This window comes from Ambystoma mexicanum, chromosome 3p (genome assembly GCF_040938575.1).
Source record: "Ambystoma mexicanum isolate Mex_15411 chromosome 3p, UKY_AmexF1_1, whole genome shotgun sequence".
NCBI lineage: Eukaryota > Metazoa > Chordata > Amphibia > Caudata > Ambystomatidae > Ambystoma > Ambystoma mexicanum.
Genome location: NC_090925.1, coordinates 1,189,958,787 through 1,189,972,407, shown reverse-complemented (window position 1 = coordinate 1,189,972,407; position 13,621 = coordinate 1,189,958,787). Strand labels below are relative to the sequence as shown.

The 13,621-nt window shown below is 42.7% G+C and overlaps 1 protein-coding gene across 2 annotated transcripts in view; it reads left to right on the top strand.

Moving 5' to 3' along the window:
- Positions 1–13,621, top strand: part of TRPC7 (transient receptor potential cation channel subfamily C member 7) — a 1,454,711-nt gene that overhangs the window by 968,432 nt on the left and 472,658 nt on the right. For both annotated transcript variants that reach the window (XM_069652608.1, XM_069652607.1), the window contains exon 4: positions 13,023–13,187. In XM_069652608.1, coding sequence (XP_069508709.1) covers positions 13,023–13,187 — 165 coding nt within the window. The remainder of the gene's footprint in view (positions 1–13,022; positions 13,188–13,621) is intronic.

The window sequence follows — 13,621 nt, the reverse complement described above, 5'->3', positions numbered from 1 at the left end:
CCCGTCTGATCTTCCAGGTTTTCCTGGATTCTACGAGCCTGGGAATAGCTGGCAGAATGTGGGGATCTGGTCTCCTGTGTCCTGTGACGCTCAGAGGAGTCTTCAGATCCCTCCTTGCTACCAGGATTTGATGGGTACCCCCCCAGTGACCTAACTGGGCAGAGGTTTTTAGGATGCCCTTAGGGGGCCTAATTTCCTGGGGTTTCCCACTAAATTGCACTGTACTTAGGTGCCCATACCCCGGTGTCCATCCATCCATTCCTGGGTGGTACTGGCCTATGAGCCCCATACTTTTGGCTGGATAGTAATCTGCCATTCCTGTGGCCCTGTACTCATGCGCGCCAAGGGCCATGGGGGTGGCAGAGTCCAGGGACTGAGAGAGATGAAGGCCTCTGGTACTAGGGCTTCTGAGGTTATGCTCAGGTGTTTCTCTTTCCCAGCAAACTTCGTCTCTGTCAGCCCCTGCTCCCTGTTGCAATGCAAGAGCCTGCGCTTTCAGTTCCTCAGTTAAGGCCTTACTAGACTCTATCAGTCTCTCCTGCATGGCTACCTGTTGCTGGAGCCTATCATTGTGCGGGCAGAGAGCCCCATTGTCTCTCTGTGCCTCCTGATTGGTCCTGGTGTACTGGGCCAGTCTCTGCTGCAGGACTGTTACCTCCTGAGTCCCATCCCTACTGGCCTGCTCCTTTCTTGCCAGAGCCTCCTCCACCCTACTGGTGTGACCTTGCAAGCCCTGATGCTCTTTTTGGAGGTCACCCAGCCCCTGGAGGGCCAAGTGATTTTCTTCAATTTTTCTTTTTAAATGGCAGACTTCCTGGCCTAAGGTATCCCTTTCCTGACCAAGAGGCTGCATTTGTGACGCCAGGTCGTCCCTCTGCCTTTGAAAGGCACCAGCTTTCTGGCGTTCTTCATCAAACTCTGCCTGTGTATCCAGGTCTTTCAAAATCAATGTATTGCTTTCCTCTTTCTCTCTGTCTAGTTGGATTTGCAGGGTGGCTACCTGCTCTGTGCATGCCCTGTTGAAATTGATCTGTTGCTCCAGCTTTTTCTGGCTCTGCAGTAAGGAGTCCAAACTGTCTTGGTGCTCCTTCTGCAAAGCCAGAATTCTGGTATCCTGGACTGTCTTTTCCTGTTGCAGTATATCCATGTCCTCTTTTATTTTTATGATATACTGCCTACTATCATTTTCTGACTCCTGGCTCCTCTGCAGCCTCTGCTCAGAAGAGACCAGGTCAGATTGGGCATTCTCTAATGCCAACAGTTGCCTACTTGCCAGATCTTGGCCTTCAGCACATTTGTCCTGCATGGCTCCCATATATAGATACAAATATGCCGCTATCCTAACCATCTTGTCATGTTCATCTTTAGCTTTTGGAGCCATGTATGGTTCGTTCTGGGCCACATGTAAGGGACCCTGATCTCTCCAGATGTCTAACCCAGTTGCAGTGACCTGTCGTGTGATTGCCTGCAACCACGCATCCTGGCCCCGCTCAGTCCATTCACCTCTCACAAATAGCTTATGTAAGAAATGCTCTCTGGCTATTTTGATGTCTACCAGTGTCGTCATTCTGGAATTTGAGTTCCTTCCTGACTTACAGAAGTTTGTATTTTATTTTGCAAAACAGACCGTTTTCTTAGAGCGTTCCTTTAAGGAGTTCTTTCACAGTGTAAAACAGCGTGGTGATATAACCGGATATGTGTATCCGGTCAGTTGGCACACTGTATTAAGCTGCACAAGTGGTAATTCTAATCCAGAATCCCCGGCTACGAGCCCCCACTTTGTAAGCGACTTTAATTCAACAATACAGCTAAGTCAATGCCTAGTCTGGGATGCTGATGGAAGCCCTTATTGATGTATTTTTATGTCCAGTTCGTTACTCTGGATGACAACCCTTATATAACACCCCTCTCTCAGAATCCCCCTGACCCCGCTGAGCCAAGAAGTAGGTTTGTTTTGCAAATTAAAAGGTTTATTTGAAAATTAAACAATATATATCTATCACACTTTTATAGTAAATTAATATTTGATAGCGCACTTGTGAAGATGATAGTGATCAACAATGGATAATGTTACAGTGGTACCCTCTTTTGATGGCTTAGAAGTGATATAGAGAGGATAAAGTAGCTGAGAATGCTTTTATGGCTTCAAAGACAATGCAATGATGAATGAAAATGCAGTACAGAAAATAAACTTGATATGACTTCAACAAAAGACAATGTGATCACTTTTCTTTGACAATTCACCCCCCCCCCTTTATGCAATGTAAAGAGATGGAAGGGGAGCACACAGTTCTCAGGAATGCAATCAAATATAATTCAGTTCCCCCCTAGGAAGCTTAGAGGAAAACAGTTAGGAGTTTTAAACACAGGCAATATACTTTGATGTGGTTGCAATTAACTGAAAAATATGCTAAAAAGGCTTTCTATTCCCTATAAGGGGTTCAGGGTAGTTGATAGATACTTTGAACCAGTTCAGGATCACTTTAGCAATGCTCTATGAATGAGTGTCAGGTTGCACAGTAATTTCAGCAACGAAAGCAAGGACAAAAATTCTTACACGTGGCTAAAATGAAGCAAAATGTCGAATCGTGGCAAATTTAGTCGCATGCGTCGAGCGCAATTACAGGGGCAGTATAAGGAGTAGGAGGTCGGTTCTAGGCTCGTTGGAAATCTTTGAATCTTAGCTTTAAGTCAGAACTCGCTCCTAGCACATACGGTTCCGGAGATACGGCAGATTTAGTAAAGGTAGTTTTTCGGATTTGAAATTTTGAAGCTCAGAATGACATATGACAGTTTTCAGTTTTAAAGATGACAGAATGACACGATTCTAGGAGGCAGTTCGAATAGGCTAAAATAGTTTGGATTAGATTATTTTAAAATAAGAGATTGGTTTTGGCACAGTGCGGGCTGGGTACTCACACTAGATTTTGGACAGGAATGCAACTTCATCACGGATCGGGTCAGGATTGGCTGGACTTTTGCTAGCAGTTCTTCACAGTGATCTGGTCTCTGGTTCTCTTTGGTTCTGGATACAGCACTGCTTTCTGGATACTGCTACAGGTTCTTGCAAAAGTCCTAGGCAAAGAATTCAAACAGCTTGTCCGGCTGTTGAATAGTTTGTTTGTTTTTGAGGCCTGCTGAAGAGGATTCAGCTTGTGGATTCAGGCCTCTCTGCTACAAATTCTGGAGTTAATTTCTGGTCTCTGGAGATTGATGGATTTCAAGTCTGGATCTCTGGATGTGAAGTCTGAAGTCTCCCGGCAAAGCGTCCCGCAAGAAAGTGGAAAGTGAATCTCTCTACCTGGGTTTCAATGTTCCTTTTATGTGTTTTGAAAATGGGTGTGTGCCTGGGCCTAGCTAAGCCTGCCCCTCTTACTTATCATTGGCCAAGCTTTCCTCTCTCCCTTAATTGGGGGAAAGAAATGGAGTGTCAGAGTGATGCTGTAGGTTTTATGGTCAGAGGAACCTCCCCTTGTCAAATTGCACACAAATCTATTTCTGTCCCAAATACATATTTATCTATGTACCATTTTTCTAATATTATAGGTCCAGTTAACATATTTTCTGTAGCACCAAACCATCCGATCCCTGTCTTTGTACGATGTCGTGTCCACTTATGACAGAACTCTCCCCTTTTCATCCAGATAACGACCTCTAAACCTTTCCAGATTTTATACACATGTGCACCAGGGATATGGGTTTCAGATGATAAAGTGTCAGATTTTTAACATGCATACATTTGGAGTAACAACCCTTTTTTCCGCTACTATCCCCAAGGACATACCACAGGGTCCTAACACCTCTTAAAATGTGCACAGAAAAATCACAAGAATGATTATGTTATTTATATAATTTTGGCATGTCCGCAATGTGAATTATCCATATTTTTAAAATCATGCTCTGGCCCCAAAGGGGTGTGGTTTTCCAAAGCACATGGTGGAATTTCTGGTTTATCCACTTCCCCCAAGCTCAGCTTGTTCTCACAGGCACTGCCCCTCCCAGTTTCTCCCAAGAGGAAGCCATTTTATGACCCCCCCAATATAACATTTGCCTGAGTCCAGGACAGGGCTTTGTTCAACTTCCTGCAGTCTGCAGGTACCACTCCCCTAATTCAATCAGAGAGGTGTCACCTCCTTTTGGTGGGGGCAGCAGGATGCAGCCAGGCCTAGGAATATTTGTTGAGCCAGTTCAACTCCTGTCGGGGGTACTTCTCAGGCAGAATTCAGCTAAATGTCACTTTAGTTCCTCGTTTTCTACATTCAAATCCAACTTACAATTTTTGCACATGCAGCTAGAATGCTGATTCTATGTTCAAAACTATGACATTTAAACAATTGCAACCTATGTGACACTCACAAGTAGGTCACTCATTTATTCTAAACATTTCGATTTTAGTGGCTTTAAACCCAAATTCACTTAAGCTGCTGACATCCCCAGCTATTTTTCATATATACATTAAATAATTACTTCCTCCAAGTCATTTCAGAATATAGTTTTACATTGTATCCACCTCCTAGCAAGTCTTTCCTTGGCCTGGTTTGGGTTCATTCATTCAGCTTTACACAATAGTCTGGTGGTTTTAAAACGCTGGCTTTCTAATAGTGGTGAGCACCAGCATTGCATCCATTTTCGACATTAAGAAAATGAATTATCCATAGTTCTGGGTTGCTTTTGGCAATCAGCATTGCCATTCCCAATGGTTTCAGGCTACTGTGTGTGTGGCCCAATGGTGGTTTTAGGCAGTGCCCTCCTGTGCTCACAACATAGGCAAAAATGGGTGGCAGCCTATTCTTCATGTTTTCCCTGTGCACTCTCTGGGGAGTTCTGGCCATCATGATGTTTTAAATGCCAGCAATGCACAGTTTTATGGTAGGGCATGGATGCATGGGTAAAAGCATCCCACAGTGTTCATAAATCTGGATTATGTCCTTACCATTCAACTTAGACAGCCCTACTGTATGTGACTAACTCTCTCCTTTCTGCATGCTACACTAAACATGCTTCCCTTCTTGTCCCCTTTGATTTGTCTGCTGCTTCAGCGCTGTTGATCCGTCTGTTCTCCTTTCCAGTCTCTCTCTCTTCAGTGTCTGGCATTGTGAGCTCAGCGGTTTTAGCTCATATCTCTTTGGCAATACTTACTGTATCACCTTGGCTGGCAATACTTCCCCTACAACCCCTCTTAATGTTGGTGCACCAAAGGTTGTCTCATTTTCCCCTTTTCTTTTAGATACAGTTTTTTTCTCTTCTAACACTGCTGCATTTGGCTTTTTCCATCACTTTTATGCGGATAGTTCACACATTATGATTTCCTTCTCTTCTCTTACTGACTCTTTACTCTTCTTTTTCTGACTGCATACTTGTTGTTCATTCTTGGATGTTTGCAAACTATATTCACCTCAATCCATCCAAAACAGAGATGTTTCTCTTCCCTTCTTCAACCATCGCACATCATCTTCCTCTTCCGTCCTTAACCTTTCCCTGCTTCTTCTAGTTTGTTATCGCACTCTGCCCACAACCTCAGCATATTCATTGACGCCTCACTCTCTTTTTCATCCCATAATTTAGCTGTTGGCTATACTAGTTATTTCCAATTCTTTAATACTGAAAAAGCACCCCCTCTTCTCTCTTTTTTTATGCTATTCAACTCCTGATCACTGGCCTTGTCTTTTTTCTCACCTGGATTACTGTTGATTGTCTCCTTCTTGGCATCCTGGCTAACTAGTTGGCTGTCTTCCACTGTATATTATAACTCTGCTATTGCTTTTCGTGCTGGCATTTCTCCTTGTGATTCTGTACTGTAAACAATGGCCTTCTTCTCTTTTCTGGTTAACGTTTGAATTTCATCTATCATTTCACTTTCTGTGCATTGTTTTGAAATGTCTTTGAGGACTGGCCCCCCTTATCTGTCTTCCCTAATTTCATTTTACTTTTCACTCATTCTCCTATATCTAAATCACAGTTTCTTTTATCTGTCCCTGGTCCTCCTTTTGCTGAATCTATGTCACTACTGCGGCCCCCATTACTGAGACATCAAAAATGCAGATTTTATTTTTTATTTTGATCCCTTTTATACCACATACATAAATGCGGGGGAGACCCCCCAACAGCAGTTCTGGGGGCGCAGTAATGGTATTATTCCCTTGCACCTAGGGATTGTAATGAACTTGCTCTTTTAATTAGATCACTCTGCTCTGTTGTCCTTTAACTTAAAAGACCACCCGCTTTCGGTTTCTTCATTGTAAAATGTTTCATGCAATTTATCCTTTTATTGACCCGAATTATTGTTGTCAAGTGCTTTGGCAAAGGTGCTATTGACATCAAATAGATACAAATAAAAATAAAAATATGAATACAAATCCAAAAACTACCATGGCAGTCATCATAAGAATACATCCAAATGGATGCCATCAAGTTCAAACAATGGGCTGTCACTTTGTATGCATGGGGAAGGGAACATGCAGAGAGGATTTCCTGTTCCATGCCCCTTTCTGACCAGACACTCGATCCCAAAATGGATGCCTAAAAACACACACACGCATGTATCCATGTGCCTTACTAGTCCCGGAGGATAGCTCAGCGGCAACGTGCTCGCTTTGGAAACAAGACGACACGAAGCAAAACAGCTTCGATCCCCGGCTCCGTGCTTAGAAACCTCTGGTTAATAAGCACGTTATAAATACGCAACTGAGAAAAAACAAGAAAATTCCTGTAACAGTGCTTCGATGCTCCCGGGCTGTGTGAGCACTTTAAAAATGCAATCAATAAATAAACACCATTTAAAATGAGGCTAATTGAAGGAAACTTGGCCAGAGAGATATTAAACGCAGAGGATCTCATTTTGGATTACAACGTAAATTCCCCTGAGGGGACAGCTGACGTTTGCACGTATGTGCAAACAATGCTTTTGGGGCAATTATCATTTGCACTGCGGAGTGCAAATGGAAGAGTAAAGAGGTGGCCAAAGCCTCTTTAAATGACACAGTGCAGAGTAAACTCTGTCTGCCAGGTACGCATGGCAGGCAGCGTTTACAATGATTCCCTAAGGGAACCGCCAGCTGGTGCAAAAAGCTGGCAGCTTCCATAGGAAATCAGTTGGTTTCAAGCCAGCATGAATATTACCCAGAACGTGAACTGAGGCGTTATGACAGGGGAGTCCAAAATGAGCCCTGTTGTGTTAATTTGGGACTTGAAAATAAATAAAGGTCTGTGGAGGAAGAGGCAGAGAGGGAGGAGAAATGTCACCTGGAATTGTTCAAGGCTAAGAGACACACACACACACACACACAGATAACAGAGACAACCATATATTCATCAGAAAAGTTGAGAAGAATTGATTAATATGCGTTAGTTCGTGCAGCTCGATTCCACAAAACAGCGCTCAATGAAGGTTTTGTGATGATCATGTATTTAGTTACCGCAACTTGAAAGGGTGGATCTTGTTTACTATCTAGTCACGAAACAAGGTTACTATGAAGTCAAGAAAACGATGAATGGCTTTTCTGAAGCAAAGACATGTTTGGCTTCAATGTGAGGATCGTGGCATAATAAATGTATGATTTGATAGGTTATTTATAGCGCTTAATACCCACTGGTTTCTAAGCGCGGACCCGGGATTCGAACCTGTGTTGCTCCGCCCCTGAGCTATCCTCCCTTACAGCACCTCTTATTATTCAAAACAAATGTAGCTTGTGATTGGACAGCCTAACTGGGATCACAGGGAGGATAAATAAGCCACACACGTGAAAACTGTTATAAATGAGGTTCAGTAGTGTAGGCAATAGTCATGCGACAGTCTTTATTTTGTGATACTCTGGCACATTCTAGAAATGTTAGCAATTCCTGGGAATGGATATGCAGCAAAATCAGTACAGAAAAAAATGAAGGCTAGAATGAGGTGCACACGTTGGAAATGGATTGCCACACAATTAAATGGCGTGTGGTCCTTTTTGCAGATCAACACTTGAATTCGAGCTTCTTTCCATCACCCGCTGCTGTCTTTCACCAACGGAAGTGTGTTCCACCTGAAAACCTACATATTGGGGAGTCATGCGTGAGAAATGAGGTGGGATTGTGCAATAATTCAGAGGTTAAATTTGAGCCCGGTGAACAGAATAGCAAACTCTACAGTCAGGTAGTTTAAGAAAGCCTTGATACCGAAATGATCAACCATCTTTTTCCATTTAAAAGGATTTTCTCCATTTACTCAACAATTATTTTAACATAAATATTACTATGCCCAGTCTAATTGGGCAGGCGAGTGTTGCTAGGCAGTGCATACAGTATGAAATGACACGATAACCTTGGCCTGTATGGACCCCTTCACATCATTACCATGCCATGGAACTCTTTTGATTATTTTCAGAGATGACATGTGCCTCGAGTTTTCGATTCGTGCTCAAGGCCACTGTAGGAATACTGCAATCAAGTCCAAATTATTAGGCAGCAATGGAGAATTATACTGCATAGGAAGAATGATTATGCAACAAATTATGTGAGAACATACTAAGCAATACCCATCCATAGATCCCAGCCGTTTGGAATTGTATGAACATCAAAAACATGTAACACCTGTCATATCAAATTGTATTCTACCAGGCGTATTGAGGGACATCTTGAAAAACATGTTGTGCGACATTTTCCTTTGCCTTTTGTAACTGACTATCAAAGAATATCAGTTTGGGTAACACTCCACACAGTAGTCGACCGTGAGCCTGCATTGCAGGCAAATGTGTACATGGTTTACTTTGCATGTTTGTTCTACTGTGATTTAGAGTGAAATGTGTACGTAGCAATCTTCTTTTTCAGTTGAAACATCCATTACACCAATACATCCCCACACCCAATGTATTCCTGAATCACAGCAGATGAAGCTGTGTGAGATGCTTGCTGCTATCTCATAACATAAAATAAGTGCACACATGGATGCATCATTTTTAATAACACATGCATTCGAATGTGTCATATCCCACTGCACTGGTAAGCAGATGTGAGAGTTCTTGACTGGTAAACCACTCATTCAAATGCGAGCCAGGGTTCACTGGTGAGCCTTTTAAACAACCGGTGAACCCCTTAATCAACTGGAGAGCGGGGATCAATCCTCACCAACAATGTGCATTTTCCCACCATACTGCACGGAGGCCAATTTGCTTTGGTTTAAGCCCCATTTTCTTTTTTGCTAGTTCAGTTTATTGTTCCTGTCGTAATAAAGTCATACTAGACAACTAATATTGTTTTACATGAATCTTATTGGCCCAGAAAGGCAAGTCTGGGTTGAACATTAAAGGGTCCTGAGGATTATCCAGACCCAGTACGCCATTGGTGAAGATGAGTAGAAAGGTAAGGGAGATCACTGGTAATTGGATCACTGAGAAGGGCAGGATGTAGATATAGTACCAGGCACTTACATGAAATCACTCATTGAAATGTTGCACAGAGAAACACCAAACTATAACAAAAAGTACCAGGAACCATTAGCAACCGATGCTCTATGCAACAGTATGAGATTATTGAGATGGGAGACAATGAGCTGTCTAAGCGAAATTGCATACAAATGACCAACATAATAGTTAACAATAATGTAGAGTGTGAGGAAGTCAGGTAAGGAATGAGGTGAGTGGATAGGAACTTGCAGATCTAGAAAGATTGTGTAGAATACAGAAAGAGGCAACAGATAAAAAAGTATAGGGCTAGGCGAGAAGGGAACACCTGGTATAATTTAGCAAACATATCTATCGTGTATATGCAGCCAGACAAGGCTATCAGTACACCAGTGGCACCTGTGCATCCAATCACCCGACTTGTCACACCACCCCCTGAAGGGTCACCATGCAAGTGGCTACCTTCCCTATATAAACGATACGCACTTAGGCGGACATGTAGCTACACTAAGGGAACCAGAAGAAAGGAAGCAATATGTTATCTTAAGAAGGCCGTGAACAATGCACATGTACTCACATCTGTATTGGTGGTGATAGAATTGAGAGCTCAGAATAAGATTGAGCTGGGGCTAATGAATTATCAATTGGTTGATGGCATGTGTAGATAGGATGCTGAGTTAATCTGCCGCAAGTCACAGCTAGAACAGAAAAGTCAGCAAGAACAGACATATTTGAATGAAATGGCGGCACATGTCCATGGCATGCCAGGTTCAGCGGCACTTCCAAAATCCCCAGTAGGTATCAGCCAAATGGCTAAAAGCCACCTCACATTTCTTACAGTCCAGCCTCCCACTTCAAATGGCAGTTCCTCTGATCTTGGCATCAAATTGCAGAGCCGTGCCTGTAGCAAGCCTGCCCCCAAAGGAGGAGAAATTCATCCCAAGGACCCTAGGATGTGTAGCATTGATTTATTGGAGACTGGTAAAATTGGTAGTGGTATTACCAAAATAAAACTATAACAAACTCATGAAGCTCCTGATAGACCTAATAAACCTTCACTGACCCTCCTGATGGACCAATGTGTTGCTGAATTTACAAACGACAAGCTTAGGTGGTTGTCAAAGGCAAATGAGGACAATGTGTTTGCTAAGGTTAAAGCACACCGTGGGAGAGCCATCTTGTTGAACAAGATTCCAAATTAACTGTCAGCTAGGATATTGAAATGAGATCCATACTTCAAACTAAAAAAATACAGCAAGAGATCTACACAACGTGTGCAATTCTGAGGAGCCTAGGATCCACATATATTCACTACAGCAGTGCAGCCCAAATACACCATTCACCGGGCCTACAAGAGTTTGACCCAGTGCTTGCAAAGATAAGGTGAAAAAAACACATCAGAAATAAGAAAAAATGTCAGATTTCAAAATTGCTTTCAGCTCGTAGATGTGTTATGGCACTACAAGTCAGACACCACTGTCAGCAGCATTCCTACTGGTCAGGCAGCAGATTGTGGAAGAATGGAATCTATCAAGTTGGCCACTCCTACATGCAAGATGCTTATGGATCTAAAAGGAAGGGTACGTTGGCAGACATGCAATTGGTTAAGTTAGGGTGGTTCAGGAGTACAAAGAGGACATATGAGTTCATATTAATAGATACCTCCTTGGAGGGGATAATTGTTGTCAAGACCATAAGCAGAGGCAACATTGACTTTTACGGACCTTGCTTTCATAGAGAACCAACCCACACTATGAAAGCGAACAAGCATATCTTGGCAGGTATGCCTTTATTATGCATGGCAGCCTGCAATATCTGTATAAAAGCGTAGGAATAATGTTCTTATCACAGGCTAGTTGTGACATCACAAGTGACCTGTAATCAGTTATTAAGCTTCAAGTTGTGACATCACAGTGCCTCCTGCATGTGCCAGCAGAGAACTTGGAGCTTGTAAGAACTCCATTTTCCAGAGGTCCTTAGAACATTGAACTATGGCCACCAAACACATGACCTAAGCCAGCCAATCCAGCATACACATCGCTTCCTCTTTCGACGCTGCAAACTCAGAGAACAACTTGCTAGCAATTTCCTGGGATGAGGCTGAAAATCTAAAGGTTTTTTTGACTTCACTATGTGATCACCCAAATAATTTGTCTATGGATGGGTTACTTTTACAACTTGATTTTTATGAACACCAAATGATTCTGGAATGGTATGGGTCTGATAAAATGTTTTTTTTCCAAAAATGCCATACACTTTACTTGATCCTAGATTCCACAATTTGACTGTAAATATGTCCCCTCCTATGTTGAAATGCTTCCTGACAGCATTGCACTGAGCCACATGTATTTTAGTGCAGGGTTGTCCAACTCCGGGCCCCGAGGGCCAGAATCCTGATTGGTTTTCCGGATAACCCTCATTAATAACCATGACTAAAAAATTGCATACATTTAGAATCAAATAATTGTTCGAAAATGTATTTCATGAATATTAATGAGGGGTATCCTGAAAACCCAACATGGATCAGGCCCTTGAGGCCTGAAGTTGGACAGCCCTATCTGTTTTAGTGGATCTTAGGGGGAGTGAGCAAGCCCGGGTCAGAACTGCACGATACATATATACAACTCCAACCTTGCACTTAACCAACTCCACTAAACTACTGGTTATATTTGCAGGTGTGGAGAGAGGTAGAGACCATGAGCATCATAGTATAAGTGACAAAGGCACAAGGGATAGGAGTGATGGGGGTCGATAGACCTGGCATAATTGAATCACTCAAAGTAACTAGCCTGAATGGCAGTAAGGCAAGCGAGGGGTAGAGAAGTACAAATCCAGCAATCCAGGTCAATTGGTTGATGCAATCTCAAGGCTGGACCGGGAACCAAAAGAGGCCCTGGAAATAGTTAAAAAAGCCCAACCCTCTCCCTATGGAAAAAATGTGGAAATATCACGCAAAAGAGGTGCAGGATGCAGAACAGAGCTCCCTATAGGCAGGCCCACACCATCCTAGGGTGCAGAGTCATACTGGGAAATCTCCAGAGCTCCCTATAGGCCAGTCCACACCTGCCTAGGGTGCAGAGGCATACTGGGAAATCTCCAGAGCTCCCTATAGGCCAGTCCACACCTGCCTTCAGTGCAGGGACATACTGGGAAATCTCCAGAGCTCCCTATAGGCCAGTCCTCACCTGCCTAGGGTGCAGAGGCCTAACAGGAAATCTCCAGAGCTCCCTATAGGCAAGTCCACACCTGCCTAGGGTGCAGAGGCATACTGGGAAATCTCCATAGCTCCCTATAGGCCAGTCCACCCCTGCCTAGGATGCAGATGCCTACCAGGAAATCTCCAGGGTTCCCTATAGGCCAGTCCACCCTTTGCAATCTAAGTTCCATATGCAGGTTTTACAACAGGACATTGGGCATTGAAATCGCATATACCACGAATCTACTTCTTACGTTTACTTGTCAGAGTGTAAGCAGTGCATAGCTTTGAAAAAGACAAACAACCTATTCATTCTGAAGTGACTCGTTCTATCAATAATCATTATTTACTATTCATTTCCTCTTGATGACACAACATAAATGCATGGCTTTGAATGTACACGTTATGATCACGACATGTTGGTGACATGTGCCTTTCTTTCTTTGCAGTTTGTTGCCCATCCCAACTGCCAGCAACAATTACTCACCATGTGGTATGAAAATCTCTCAGGCTTACGTCAGCAATCTGTGTCTGTGAAATGCATGACTGTTGCTGGCGTCTCTGTAGGCCTTCCTTTCCTCGCCATAGCATACTGGATTGCCCCTTGCAGCAAGGTACAGATCTGTTGAGGTGCATATTTACAGTTATTTATATTTTATGCTTGAGATAACATGCAATACACTTGTGAATGCTTCTTTTAAAGCCAAATTGTTTTTTGTTGTTGTTTTGTTTTACATATTAATTGAAGGAATGCAGATCAAATTATATTGCTGCATGCCACAAAAACGCATTATATATTTATATATAGGTGTCAACTGAAATAACGTGTGCATTGTGGTCTTTCTAAAATAGTTTCCTTATAATATGGTGTGCAGTATTGTAAATATATACACAATTCCACTAAAAGAAAGAAAAAATATATATACTTTTTTAAATGGTAAAAGGAGGGAAGGACGGCCTCTGCTCAGTTGTCTTTGTGTTGCTTGGATGTTTAACAGTCAGATATATTGCGTTTGCTCTCCTTTATATTTCACAGGAATTAGGACAT